Source organism: Oncorhynchus mykiss, chromosome 9, assembly GCF_057628025.1.
Source record: "Oncorhynchus mykiss isolate SJ-2025 chromosome 9, ASM5762802v1, whole genome shotgun sequence".
NCBI lineage: Eukaryota > Metazoa > Chordata > Actinopteri > Salmoniformes > Salmonidae > Oncorhynchus > Oncorhynchus mykiss.
The window spans coordinates 28,724,140-28,739,414 of NC_143030.1; the positions used below are offsets into that span (position 1 = coordinate 28,724,140).

Below are 15,275 nucleotides of genomic sequence, written 5' to 3' on the forward strand. Positions count from 1 at the left end.
AACAACCAAGGAACTTCTCACCATGCAGGTGAAAGGTCAAAATGGATTGATTATTCCAATGAGGAAAACAAACAGGGGAGAATAGGTTCCGGTAATAAAAACATAGTCACTTAATGGATGTGTCCCAAAAGGCACCCTATTCCCTACATAGTGCACTACTTTTGACCTTATGGACCCTGGTCAAAAGTAGTGCACTATATAGGGAATAGGGTGCCATTTGGAACGCAGACAATGTCATAGTGAGAGCTGACGAAGCCACCCGCTGTACGGGTTCTTTCAGTTTCCATTTATTTTCATAAACTGTAGCCTACTAAAGGTCTTATTTGAATATGTCCCTGTAATTCATAAACAAATGTAAAAAACAACACAAAAAAAAACAAAAAAAGACAAAAGCAAACAAATTAACTTTATAGGCTTTGTGGAATATCATCTTGGCTTTAAATAAGACCACTAACAGAGCCCAGTAAAACCAGTGAGCACATGTTTTCCTTCCCAGTCAGAACCAGTAGTAGTGACTTAGGGATCCATTTGGTGTGACATCATTATAAAGGCTCTCATTATTTTGAGTTCATTTGACCTATGCATGACTAAACAGTTGTCTGTGAGTACAGTACCTTACAAATATATACATATAAGTAAACACATATAAAAAAACAACAATATGTTCTTGAATTTGAGATGTTTTCACTCCTTATGAGAAGACTTTTAAACATTGATTGAGACCTTTTATATTCCAGGTTGTTATTTCATTATATTTTAGGAGTGCAACAGTTAACAGTTAAACCCTTGTAGTTTAGTTCCAGTTCTTGAAGAACTGCTTGAAGATGATCGTCTCCCTCCCCTGTGGTAGAATCTCCACCTGTAAGACAATGCGGAGATTTGGCTACCCGGTCATAACTGTTTATCTAGTGCATCATATACACATAAACCACCCTACTATATACACACAAAGCATTTATGACACTGGGTTCATGACCTGGTGGTTACACAACACACTGTGCAGTGCAATGTTATAATGGAGGAAGACTTACATGGAATTTGACTTACTGGACTTAAATATGCAAATTCTACTGTTTTCAAGTATAATAAAATCATGACGCTATCACTTGCTGACGTTATGCTGCTGGGTAGACTTAATGGGTGGACAATAAGAAAATAATGTCTGGGTTTTTGTCATTTGTGAGATCATGCTTGACTCACCTGTGTTTTCATCCTGGGGTAGTTCATCTGTTGGATGAAGTCATCTGCCATTTTCAAGGCCTCCCTTTTCTCCTCTGCATTGGCTCCCATACCTGCCAATCATAACAAGTGGGATAATGTCTCACCTCAGTCTAACCCATAGAGGTCTCAGTAAGGTCTCACCATGATAATGTCAATTCACTTTATTCAATACAAACACGGATTAAATGAGCTTTTAATGAGACACTGGATATCTAGTTGGATATCGAAAAACGTATTCCAGGGATACATTTCATGGAGCAGAAATATGCTAGTTGAGGTTCACATGTTTTCCTCACCTTTCCAGACGAAGATCTTTCCATTGGCCCCGTTGTCTAGAATAAAGCAGTCGTCACGCACCAGAAGGTCCTTGGCAAATGGGCTTTTTTCAGAGACATTGGTCAGCTTCATCTTACCTGTCGCATCGGACACCTGTGGAGGACAACAACACCGGCCATGACTTTTAGTTAATTTGTGATCTAGTTCACCTTGTTTGCTCTTGGGGGAAAAAAGAGACCCAAAGTATAGCTAGCTGTGCTGTGCAGTCTACGTTCCAAAATACCTCAAATGGGGTGAGCTCTCCATTTACAATAGTACTGTTGTAATGCAATAGAACATTTCACGAGACACACCACTGTTTCATAATAGAATTGCAATGTCCAGCCACCTTGTAGAGGGAGGCGGAGTTGGAGACGTCTGCTTGACTGTCCTCTTCTGGAGTGCTCTCTGCCAGCTCTAGCATTGGTCCCAGCACCTGTCAATCACATGGCAGAGTGGAACATGGATTGTGGTGAGTTAAAAATATTTTTTTAAAGTCAGTTAGATCCTCAACATCATGTCAGCAAACTCAGTCCACAAAACAAAAGTGTTTGTGAGTAGACTAGTTTGTGACAGAATGGAAGAACTTGTAACTTGTCTGACTAACTATAGACCCATTACCTTTGTATACCTCAATATCAAAGTCTCTAAATATGCCTAGACATTAGAGGATTGACAAGTCTCTAGGTCTGTGACTTTGTTTTAATTTGCTTTGGGAGGAAAGGACTATGTCGGCCATTTTACCTTGAGCATCTCCGGCGGCTCCTCTCCCTCACTGATGTCAGTGATGCGTGCTTTACCATGTCTCTCAGTGTCGCGGATCAGGCTAGCAATCTCACGCGACTTCTGCTTCTCAAACATGTTGGCCTGCGAGCCTATCCACGAAAATATGGTCTAAAGACATAAACAGACATGTTTTTTAAAACATTTTATAAGGCCTACTTTATTGATCACTAAATGAGGGGAAATTGGACATTTGGATTTGGCAAGGCAACAATGTCATGTTCTCCCCACTCTTGCTCTCACCCCTCCCCCCACCTCCCTGTCACCTCTCCCCCTCTCTCTCTCCCTCTCTCTCCCTCTATCTCACCTCTCCCAGGTCCAGGATGAAGCAGTCTCCCTTGTTGAAGCTCTCCCAGCTCAGCTCCACCTCCTTGGCACGGATGTTGCGCTTCCCTTTGATCTGGTACAGCCTGTGAACCGGCCCTGACCCACCCTGGGGTCGCCTGAAACCCGACTCCACACCACCGTCCTACACGTGTGAGTGTGCGTGCGTACGTATGTTTTTTTTGTTGAGAGAGAGTGAGTAAGAGTAATAGAAGAGAGGTAAAGAAAGAAGAGAAGAGAACGGTAACAATCTGACAATGTTGTTTACGGTCGATTCCTCTTATCTGTATTTAACCAGGAAGTATTTGGGGTTTTACTGGCTAACTCTTCAACGAGAGAGATATGGAATGACATGGTAAGAAATCAGCAGCATATGATGAAATTATGCAAAGTAGTGCTTCTACAGGAAAAACATTACATTTACTGGCAATACAGAACTCAATCCTAACACAAGTTAGGATAAACATGCATTACTCATAGTGGACCCAAATCTACTGTGGGAATCACACAGATTACAAGGTTCCAGGTACAGTAAGTCACACATTGATGTCCATGGGCAAGTTTCCACATGAAATCCCATACACGTGCATTTCTCAAGATAGGATTGGACCTTGTGTTTGTCAGTAAACATGAACTAGGAGTATCCTCCCTCCTCCTGCCCACCTTGTAGCTGACCCCCCTGGGGAAGAGGTTCATGAACTCTGGGGCCTCGTAGCCCTGGATCTGGCGATGCTGGATGGGGTCACCACCCAGGAAGTTGTCCAGCTGGGTAGCCAGCATGGCACACGCCACCTGCTCGTCACGAGATGACTTCTCACCTGAGAGGAAGGGGGGGGGGGGGGGGGGGGGGGTGAAGGTAGGGAAAGGGAGAAAAGGGGGAGAGTTACAAAAAAGAGAATAGTCAGGCGGTAAAGGGAGAGAGAGGTTGGGTGAAATGGGGTGCATAGACTAAAATGAGTGACAGGTAAATAAAGACAAAATAGGGAGGGGTCATGTAAGAGGTGGAGGGAGGGGTCACGAGCGACAGAGAGGCCAGGGAGAGAGGGGAGAGACCGCTTTTTGAGGGGAGCCCTCTTCCATGCAATGACAATTGGCTTAGTGTCACCTAAGCACCGGATACATGCTGGAAACAACAGCCACATTTGAGTACTATAACAGCCCTACTGCATTTTTTATGAACACACACACAGAACCCAGCCCTTTCCCCTGGGGAGCTCTTCTCCTCTTTTATTTCCCCCATCCCCATTCTCTCATCATCCTTCCATCCATCCGTCTTAGTCTCCGTCCTCACATAATCAGTCGTTGGGTCAGCGTCGCGGCGTGTGTGTCATCACTGCGGGTGCGGGTTATTAGCTTTTCAACCGCGAGGAGGTTAATTAGGCGTGTACACAATGGGTTGGCTAGTAGTTTGGATATACAGCGCAGTACTGGATACGAGCTTACGAGGCCCCATCCATGGAAGATAATGGAGGGCTCTTATGCCAAGAGTCTGAGGCATCCTTTTCCATCCCACTCTTACATGTATCCACTTTCTAATGTACACAGATAGTCCTCGTCCTGCCCTATGATGACCGCAACTCACCCATTCCATCACAGTTAGTTGAGTAGCACACTCAAATGCTCCTACACCTGTTTCTATTGAAGCTCTGGCAAATATCTGTATAGATCAAAGCATTGTCTTGTACTTCAATAAAGGGTATGTGTTGGAGTATTTTACTACATAGTTCTGCAGGGTTTTATGCCCAGTACCTTATTAGTGGGACCTTATGAGTTTCTCATGAACATGTGACTTGACCAGCAAAATCTCCAGACCCTCTCAGAGTAGGAGTGTTGATCTTGTATCAGTTTAGCCTTTTAGATCATAATGAATAAGACAGGGGAACCTGATCCTAGATCAGCACTCCTACTCTGACACACTATGTGAATACAGGCCCTGGTCAGTAGAAACTCTGGACACTACTTATTTGACATATACAGTGCATTCGGAAAGTATTCAGACCCCTTGACTTTTTCCACATTTTGTGATGTTGCAGCTTTATTCTATAATGTTTTAATTGTTCTCCCTCATCAATACCCTATAATGACAAAGCAAAAACAGGTTTTAATACATTTTTGCTAATTTATTAAAAATAAAAACTGACATTTCAGATTTACACAAGTATTCAGACCCTTTACTCAGTACTTTGTTGAAGCACCTTTGGCAGCGATTACAGCATAGAGTCTTCTTGGGAATGACGCTAGAAGCTTGGCACACCTGTATTTGGGGAGTTTCTCCATTCTTCTCTGCAGATCCTCTCAATCTCTGTCAGGTTGGATGGGGAGCGTCACTGCACAGCTATTTTCAGGCCTCTCCATAGATGTTCGATCAGGTGCAAGTCCGGTTTCTGGCTGGGCCACTCAAGGACATTCAGAGAATTGTCCTGAAGCCATTCCTGCATTATCTTGGATGTGTGCTTAGGGTCGTTGACCTGTTGGAAGATGAACCTGATTGGTGGAGTGCTGCAGATATCGTTGTCCTTCTGGAAGGTTCTCCCATCTCTACAGAGGAACTCTGGAGCTCTGTCAGAGTGACCATCGGGTTCTTGGTCACCTCCCTGAACAAGGTCCTTCTCCCCCAATTGGTCAGTTTGGCCTGGCGGCCAGCTCTAGGAAGAGTCTTGGTGGTTCCAAACTTCTTCCATTTAAGAATGATGGAGGCCACTGTTCTCTTGGGGACCTTCAATGTGGGACCTTATATAGACAGGTGTGTGCCTTTCCAAATCATGTCCAATCAATGGAATTTACCACAAGTGGACTCCAATCAGGTTGTAGAAACATCTCAAGGATGATCAATGGAAACAGGATACACCTGAGCTCAATTTCAAGTCTCATAGCAAAGGGTCTGAATACTTATGTAAATAAGGTATTTCTGTTTTTTATTTTCAATAAATGTGCAAAAAAATCTAAAAACCTGTTTTCACTTTGTCATTATGGGATTTTGTGTGTAGATTGCTGAGGATGTTTTTTTTATTTAATCCATTTTAGAATAAGGCTGTAACATAACAAAATGTGGAAAAAGTCAATGGGTCTGAAAACTTTCCAAAGGCATTGTTAACACGCACCCATTTTCCGTAACCTCACCTATCCACATGTGCAGGTCTGCCCCCTGGTCCCCCCTGTGCTCTAGCACCAGGTAGGAGTCTCCGTTGAAGAAAGCCCCCACCTCAGCCGGCTCCAGCAGCACCGCCTTCATCTTCTCCACCCGCCACACCTTCAGCCCCGGCTCCCGTGTCTCTGGTCCAAACTGGCCCGGCGCTGCCTGGCAGGGGAACATTCTGCATTGGGAAGAAGCAGAGGAGAGAGTGGGTCAGTGGGTGTGATGGTGGTGGGGGATGGATGGATGGTAGGTAGGATGTAGGATTATGGGGAGGGCGGCTGCCTGGAAAGGGAGCATTCTGCACTGGGTAGAGGGAGTGGGTCAGGGGAGGTGTGGGTGGAGGACAAATTAATGGTAGAGATGGGGAAGGGAGAGTTGGAAGAGAAAGGGTGTAAGTGGAGTCTGTTGTATTTTCTGGGTTGTGAGAAGGGATGTATTTCTTTGCTATCAAGTGAATCAAATGGAGATGGGGAGTTGTTGCCGCTGGAGGTGGCAGAAACAGTCAACTAAGGGAAATTGCTTTCACTTGGCAAGAACACCGATTTCCATATTGGAAAGCAGACAGAGAATGGAGTGGATGGGTGACAACTCATATAACCACAGCATGATAACAATCACTATTTCTGCCGGAAGACAGAAACAGGGAAATAGAGGTGGAAATGAGTAGAAGAGAGGATGCAAAATGAGGGGTCAAGTTGCTTGATGAAGACCATAGGGGTAGATGGGTTACGTCATTGTTGTGTAATACGACAACATAGCAGGCAAACCGACCCATACAACACTTGTGGTTGTACAAAAGAGGGTGTGTCTGCAGGGTGAGTCGTATCACGTCTCACATGCACACACTGAACTAAATATCTCTCCCTCTCTCTTGCTCTCTCTCGCGTTCTCTTCTGCGTCTCTCTCTAGCCACAGTTTCCAAAGCTTTAATATACACGGCTTTATCGACTCATAGTACCTCTGCCATTGTTATTTCCCTGTAGCAATCCGATTCAGTAAGTGATAGAGTCATACTCCAGGGTAAATGAATGTTGGATGTTGTACCGGCTACACTCAAGTCACCTGGCCTCAGACAGTTGTTCTGACTACACTAAATGTGGCCAATGTCCTTTGGCAGACCTTTGTCTGTGTATAAAATGTAAGGCAGGTGGAATATCATGGGAGACAGGTAGTATCGATGTTTATCGTTTACAACCTATTCACCCTGAAACAGAGCTCTAATGTTGATTTGTTTTGTATGGTCTATCCTCATTCAATGGGATGTCCTGTTGTTTGTCTTAAAGTGGCTGCTTCACTGTCGATCCAGCAACGTTACACCTAAAAACAAATCAATCAAAGGGCTATATGGGTAATAAGCAGGTTTTAAGGGTGTATTATAGCTGTAGTAAGTACACTACGTCACAGTAACACTACTCACCAAAGAGTTCACCCAACTCTCACAGAACATGTGTAGCTGCACTATAATTACACTGTAGGTAACTACCAGGTGACGTGGGAGCCAGACTGGTAAAGGCTTGGTTTCCACTCTATATTTGTAATATCAGCATGAAGGGTAATGGCCTGGATATTGGGTAACCTTGAAAGAAGCCAGTCCTTTAATGGCCAACGAAAACATTTAGGAAAAATATGTCCCAAAGAAACTAAAACGCTCTCTCACAATCCAGCGCATGCACAGAACACGTCTTCATAAAAATAAAAAATAAACAAGGTTGCTTTAACTAAAGCTGTAAAAACTCTTGGCATGGCATTGAGTTGACGGTTTTTCAGTTATACGGGCGCCACTGAAAAAACTTTGGTGCTGATAAAGTGGGACCAAACTGGCTTGGCACACGGCCATTGCCCATCGTAAAACGGTTATACATGACGATGGGAGGTCATGGATAGAGTCAGCAGCTTCGAGCGCTCACAAACGTCTTGAGTCGGCGACTTTGTGAAGTTAACGCTCCACCCCTGACACAAAGGGCACGGCTGTTTGGATCGGCATCTATGGAAACTGCAACTATGACTCACTCTCTCTCTCCCTCCAAACAACCACACAGAGCCGTGGTTAACAATCGGCTGAATGTTCTTACTGAGAGAGAGAGAGAGAGAGAGAAAGAGAGGGGGGGGGGGGGGGGAGAAAGAAAGTGACGCAAACACGCTAAGTACTCGCCGGTCGCTATCCTTGATTCGTCTTTAGATCAAATACATATCCACTGATATGGCAACAGCAGCCTTTCGCTCTTTCATAACTTGGTGTGAGCACATAGGTCAACAGGTTCATAATTGCTTACTCAATGGAGAAAGAATTCACATGTGGCTGGACAGCGTTTGAGTGTTTTTTGTGCCAAAAAGCAGAAGCAGTACACAACACATGCCTAAACCCAGTTAAAGGATCAGCTAAACCCTTTCCTGACGCTAATAGAGCAGAGTCACTTAATACTGTTGAGACTATGTCACAAACACAAAACGGCAATACATGTGAAACTAAACCTGAATCAATAACTTTCTATTACATCACAGGTTCAGGTATAAGGAGGTGCAGGCGAGGAAGTTAATGCACGTCCCTGCTGAAAACAGCAGCATAGACCAGCATAGGGTGGTGCCCTGCTGTTTTTTTGCTGGTGCCTTGGCTGTGTTTTTGCTGGTGCCCAGCAAAACCATCATCCAAGTGCTTCATTATTCAAGACGGTGCATTACATAGATCACAAGGCCTTACTTTGAGGGCCTAGTTTTTCCCCAATACAGTGGCCACATCAGGTCTGCAAGTCACATCATGCTGGCTTGCAAAGTGATGTTGAATTCCTATTGGGATCCAGCCAGAGTGGGGATATCCAACAATTGTAACTTGTATTCACCCACAAGCTAAATGTAGAATGGGGTAGAAAGTGGAATGAGAGAGACGACCTAAACCATCTAAACTGGAACAACCATTTCAGTAACGGGCGCAATAAAATCCAACTAACAGACTGGATTAGTTTAGAAACATGTATGTTATGTCTCTTTGTGTAGCATACGACTCATTAATGAATCAATCAATGTACATGCAAAAACACAACAAACAAAACATATATTGAAATAGAGCATGCTGGGAAATATGGAAATGATTGCCATGGTTTTGACATACCAGCTTGACCATTCTGGACCAGCATAGACCGGCATGGACCAGCTTGGTCACCAGCATACCTGCATTACCAGCATACCAGCATGAGCTGGTTGACCAGCCAAACCAGTTAGACCATGCTGGTCAGACCAGCTTGACCAGCATGGACCAGCTTGAAAAGTAGGCTGGTGTATGCGTTTTTTTCAGCAGGGATTGCAGGATCCCAGTGAGGAGGATAGAAGCTAAACTCTCATGCTACCTAGCAGCAAGACTATTAGGCCCTTGTGAAAGCAGAACAGACATATTAAATCCAGTTAGCAAAGTAGCTGAAAAACTAAACCAGAGAATCAAGTCAACAAAACAAAAACAAGCTACTAAAAGTAACCTGTCAGAAAATGAGTAATGGGTAAAAAGAGAGAGAGAGTAAATATAACACACATGCTAGCCTAGGTATACTGCCAAATTGCCACCACCAACCGCCACACACAAGGGCTGCAGGCGGGCGACGGTAGGCGTCAGGGTTACAATGCTTAGACAGAGTCATGAAGAGGAAAAATCCCCGGTCCACTTAACTGCATGATCCCCTCGGCTAGCTCCGGCACCGCACCTGACTCCAGCTCCATTCTGCCTGATGGCCGCTCGTGACTGTGGGTGTGAGTGGACTGAGGGGGCCTGGGTGAGGAGGAGTGTGTTGGTGCTCCTCACCTGGTTAGCTTATATGAGGAAGGTAATGTGAGCCTGGGGAGTGATCTGAGCGGCCATGGCGAGGGCGCTCTGTGGGGGAAGAGTCGGGTTCCTGACAAACGCTAAACACCACAGTGATAATCATGACTGCTGGGCCTGCCTACTGTTGCATTCCTCCCCACTCTCTCCCTCTACTGCCTCCCCCATCTCCCCTCTCAACTGCCTAGACACTTTCCATGGGCCAGGGGAGGAAGGAGGGAGGGAGAGACGAAGGGAGAGGGAAGAGATGTGTCCTAACACTGACAGATAGCTAATTCTGATGCGACAGGCAATTTGTAGATTGCCCCTGACCATGAACAAATGAACACCCTCCTTTCCTCGTCTCTTGTCTCTCATGAGCATTGATTAGAATGGACTGGACAAGACAGGACAATTGGTCTCCATTGCATCTCCCACTCAGTCTCTTCCATCCAGATCAGTGATCAAGGAAAATAAACAAGGGTACAAGGATAGGAGGCAATATAAGAGAACTGGGACGTAGCCCAAGAGACAGGGAACCGAGGCCTTTGGCCTTGAGCAGCAGAGCGGCCTATGGCCTCAAGTCAGATGGAGATTGATAGGGATGGCGGGAGAGATAGAGAGATGGGGGTCAGAGATAGGATACTGGGGTCATTGAGCCAATCAGATCATTCATGCGCTTTTAATCAGAGGGAGAAATATGAGAGGGGACAAAATACAGGCAGACAGAGGGAGTGTCGGAGGGAGATATGAGAGCAATTTGCCACGTGTCTATGTGTGCGTGCTCGTGCGTGCGCGTGCGGGAGATAAAAATGAGGTGAGAGGAGCAGCGAAGTAGAGAGGGATGAAATGCAAGGGGAATAATTACATTGAGATAGGTGATAAAGGACTTACGTACAGAGCAGAGTCCATAAACAATCTCGAAACAGAGAGAGAGAGAAATAGGGAGGAGAATAAAGAGATAGCTAAACATTTTATGATTGATAGCGATATTGAGAGAGGGTGGAGAGAAGGAGAGTAAGAGGGAGGGATGGAGAGAGGGAGGCAAGCGAAGTGTGACTAGTTTTATTGTTCAGTCTCAGATTCCTCAGCTAATTTGAGGGGGAAAAAATCCAGATGGAGAGATAAAAAAAATGGAGTGCCTAGGGAAATATGTCCCTGCTAGGCATCCCAGATAAGGAAAAATTGTGGAGAAAAGAAAGACGATGAAAATAAGGGAAATGGGGAAAAAGTAGTTAGAAGTTATTTTGTAGAGCACTTACCTTGCAACTTTAGGTGAGGAGGAAATGGATCAGGACACGTCGGTGCAGACAAAGAAAGGAAATGCACTCATGCAAAGAAAACACGTCCATATATATACACACACACACACACACACACACACACACACACACACACACAGACACACAGACTCTCAGACACACACACACACACACACACAGACACACAGACACACACACACACACACACACACACAGACTCTCAGACACAAGCTCTTCCTGTCTCTGTCTCATGCAATCATAGCCCAGCCCTGTGGTTTACAGAACAATGAAACTGCAGAAAACAACTTTTTCTTTAAGTAAAAAGAGAGAAACTAGGGAAACAGATAGACTGTGAGAGTAGGGCTGAACAGAGAATGAATAAGTTGTGTGAGAGTGCGAGGGTGTGGCATGAAGGAGACAAAATTTGCAGAAAAGATTAAGAAAGAGTTGTGCACCAGCAAAAGCACAGCGAAGGCACCAGCAAAAGCACAGCGAAGGCACCAGCAAAAGCACAGCGAAGGCACCAGCAAAAACAGAGCGAAGGCACCAGCAAAAACAGAGCGAAGGCACCAACAAAAGCACAGCGAAGGCACCAGCAAAAACAGAGCGAAGGCACCAGCAAAAACAGAGCGAAGGCACCAGCAAAAACAGAGCGAAGGCACCAGCAAAAACAGAGCGAAGGCACCAACAAAAGCACAGCGAAGGCACCAGCAAAAACAGAGCGAAGGCACCAGCCAAAACACACCAGGGAACCAGCAAAAACACAGCAGGGCAACCAAATCATAGCAACATAACAAAACCATCCAGTGTTACTCATCTATGGCCTCTCACATAGACACACTTTGTATGGGGAACACTCTCCTGGCTGACTGCTCAACCAGACCACTGTAAAAATGGCATGGCCTTCTTCACAGTGACATCAGCCTGGTAATGATTAGATCTCTATTTGACCCTTGTGGATTCCCTAAGTATAGGGTAGGCTGGACCAATGCACATATTTCTTGAAACTCATGTTTCTATTTTTTATTTGGGGAACTGATTTACAGGAGCAGTGTCCAGCCAACCCCATCATTTAAACCTTCTTTCCCATATTATGTTTGCTTGTAGTCAGTCTGGACAATTGTGTCTCGTCTTTAATGGCCTTATCAGGATACCCATACTTGTGTCCTAAATTGTTGGCTCGAACTCAAACGTATGCGAAAATATTAAGTTTAATAGTACGTGACATTTCGAAAGTCGAGTATAGACATACTTTAAATTCCTGCATGTCAAACTCTTTTCGGCTTTGACAACAGCTGATGAATTAGATATGGGGATGCGCTACCGAAATCAACGAATAGTGGGAAACAACGCAATCACGCATTATGCATTATCAGTATACGAAAATATAATGTTAATAGTATGCAACGTTTCAAAAATCGATTGTGGTTTAAATGCCAGGATGTTATAGGCCTACTCATTTCGGCTCTTCATCTACTAGAATATGATGCAGACTTTTCCACAATGCATTGGAAGAGGTGAGCTGCGAGTGATAGGACCTAGTTCTTTTCAAGTAGCCAAACAACAAAATTATGCTACTTCATTGGGAAGATATCCGAAGCTTCTGCGACGTTCAAATGTAAACTAAGCAGTTTTTGTTATCCTTAAAATTATGACGAGTAGGCCTATTGCATCGTAGGCAACATCTATGAAAACAAAAGCCGTTCTTTATTTTTTTACCCAAAGCAAATTGCTGTATTCTCACAGAAAATTATTTATTGTTCTCTTGATCTTCACCTGAGATTTTAAACCAAATAGTAAACTATCTTTTGATTTCAGAATGTGTCCGCACTGGGGTCTCCAGCCTGGTCTCATAGACTAGACATAACATAGTAAACATCAAACCTGGGCACTCAAATTGGTATGATATGTTACGTTTGGGTACTTGGATGTAGCTGCGTTATTTATGTCATATGACATATCAGGCCTTTTGATTTGAATTGTTTTGGATTGTTTTAGTTTTGTAGCCTAACTATTGAATTATTTAATGATGCACTATGGCGAAATCACTCCGCCATTTCCTGGTTGCTCAAATTCTGATAGTTCGCCTAATTTCAGTTTATGTGATAAAACAAGCAAGTATAGTGTAGAGAATTATTGTCGCATCTAAACCGCTGTGAAATATCTTTCCCGAAACCCAAATATTTTATTTTCAGCTGTTTGAAGTTGGTGAATCTTACAGAACAGATCTACCGCTTCTTAGACTTACTTTCAATGAGAATGACAGATCAATACTGAACAAAAGTATGAATGCAACATGCAACAATTTCAAAGATTTTACTGAGTTACAGTTCATATAAAGAAATCAGTCAATTTAAATAAATTCATTAGGCCCTAATCTATGGATTTCACATGACTGGGCAGGGGCAACCCAGCTCAGACCATCCCGCATGTGAAGAAGCCGGATGTGGAGGTCCTGGGCTGGCGTTGTTACACGTGGTCTGCGGTTGTGAGGCCGGTTGGATGTATTGCCAAATTCTCTAAAATGACGTTAGAGGCTTATTACAGAGAAATTAACATTACATTCTCTGACAACAGCTCTTGTGGACATTCCAGCAGTCAGCATGCCAATTGCACGCTCCCTCAAAACTTTAGATGTGTGGCATTGTGTTGTGTGACAAAACTGCACGTTTTAAAGTGGCCTTTTGTTGTCCCCAGCACAAGGTGCAACTGTGTAATGATCATGCTGTTTAATCAGCTTCTTGATATGCCACACCTGTGAGTCAGGTGGGTGGATTATCTTGGCAAAGGAGAAATGCTCGCTAACAGTGATGTAAACACATTTGTGCACAAAAATGGAGAGAAATACATTTTTTGGTGTGTATGGAACATTTTTATATTATTTTATTTCAGCTCATGAAACACGGGATCAAAACTTGACATGTTGCATTTATATTTTTGTTCAGTGTATAACACACATTTCTATGTGAATTAGGTGGGGTCGTCCGAAAAGTTACATATTGCAGCTTTAATTTATGGATCAAGCCTTGGTAGTCATTCTGATCTCGTTCCCAATAATCGGCGCTTTAGTTTATTTTGTTGCTGTCCAGCGGTTCTGAATTCGCAATGCACCCGACCGTTCACATTTTTCTGTGCAATAGCCTTTTGATTTGAACATTTGAAAAGTTTTGGTGTGTGTACTGGGCTATTTGATTGAATCTATACACATTACAGCACTTTGGTTTCAATAATAAATACGTATGTTGAAATGGAACCAAATGATCTGTTTCTGTCTTCAGTCCTTATAAAATAGGATTGATGGGCTAGGCAATAGGATCTACTACGGTATAGGTCGATTGTGATCGTCTGTCTATAACCAGCCTGAGCAGGCCTATAACTCCATTCCTATTCTGTTCAGAGTAAAGGAATTAATCAAATTGGAAAATCATCTATTATCGGGCTGGTTAATGAGATGCATTAACCGCCCCACCTACTCAGTCAATCAGAAGCCACTACTATAGTACTCTAGAATGGCTATTTGGAGGCGGCCAGTGTGTAAATCGGTAATTTCACTCATTTGGTCAATTTTGCTGACTGTTATAACCTATTGATAGTCGTTGCTTGGCACATTTTGAGGTCTGTCTACATCCTCAAAACATCCCTGGAACATCCTCTTCTGGTTTCTATAGGGAAGCAGTGTATTTGATCAGGCCTACCAAATACACCAACCACGTTGGAAAAAGAGAAGTCAAATGTCTAAATAGGCTTACTTTGTGACTAATTCAGAAGATCAAGTGACTAGCAAATAAAACTATGTTTTTTGTTCAATCAGTATTAGGGCCCAATTCCATTTTGACCCCTAACCATTTTGACCTCTTCCCTAAGCACCTACACTTTTGTGTTCACAGATCTCAAATAAATTGATAGTTATTTGAACCTTCGTTTTTAGTATTGCAACTTTCCCACCAAGCCCTCTCATAGGCTTAATGGGGTGTCTACCATGTTGCTTTCACTTATCCATTATTTTCAGATCTGTTGACACCGAACTTTTAGTTGCTAGGGTTAGCGGGTAATGTTTGAAATGGAACAAGGCCCTAACGACATCTGCAGCTATGCTGACAGCTGGCTCTATGTAACTAAACCAGTGGGGATGTGTAAGGAAATTAAGCCTAGTCTCCTGTCATGCAAGTTTGTTTACTAACAAATGTGAGTCATATTATTGCAGTAGTCATGATAATCAGTATAGCAATAACTAATTGCCCTTACAGGGATGATTTTTTTTTATTGTATAGTAATATGGGAACGATCGATCAGTTCGTCAAGGTAAAGCCTCATATCTAGAATCTGTTTACCCTCACCTGTATCCTTGTCTTACCCATTAGAATGGAATACTTCATCATATATCCAATTATGAAGGGATTCATTCAGTTTATTGGTAGGTGACAGCAACTCATACAAATAAGACACAACC

The 15,275-nt window shown here is 43.5% G+C and overlaps 1 protein-coding gene across 2 annotated transcripts; it reads right to left on the bottom strand.

Moving 5' to 3' along the window:
- Nucleotides 1-271: 271 nt before the first annotated feature.
- On the bottom strand, nucleotides 272-11,167 carry capgb (capping actin protein, gelsolin like b). Of its 2 annotated transcripts, none has more exons than XM_036987683.2 (9): nucleotides 10,826-11,167; nucleotides 5,764-5,957; nucleotides 3,307-3,461; nucleotides 2,627-2,788; nucleotides 2,281-2,430; nucleotides 1,886-1,972; nucleotides 1,518-1,650; nucleotides 1,201-1,292; nucleotides 272-859 (listed from the first exon to the last, which is right to left on the bottom strand). In XM_036987683.2, exons 2-9 carry the CDS (start codon nucleotides 5,954-5,956, stop codon nucleotides 794-796), a joined length of 1,038 nt encoding a protein of 345 aa, XP_036843578.1. In that variant the 5' UTR covers nucleotide 5,957; nucleotides 10,826-11,167; the 3' UTR covers nucleotides 272-793. The 2 variants fall into 2 exon arrangements, with proteins under 2 accessions (XP_036843578.1, XP_090040047.1); XM_090183921.1 differs by having other exon boundaries at nucleotides 3,307-3,456; nucleotides 5,759-5,957.
- Nucleotides 11,168-15,275: the final 4,108 nt, after the last annotated feature.

What these genes read in the sequence shown, in the direction of transcription:
- capgb (XM_036987683.2), bottom strand. Translation starts at nt 5,956, where the DNA reads ATGTTCCCCTGCCAGGCAGCGCCGGGCCAGTTTGGACCAGAGACACGG. An exon ending in AGCCGCCGGAGATGCTCAAG is followed by an intron (nt 1,973 to 2,280) that starts GTAAAATGGCCG and finishes TGTGATTGACAG; the next exon opens with GTGCTGGGACCAATGCTAGA. An exon ending in ACCCCAGGATGAAAACACAG is followed by an intron (nt 860 to 1,200) that starts GTGAGTCAAGCA and finishes ATTGTCTTACAG; the next exon opens with GTGGAGATTCTACCACAGGG.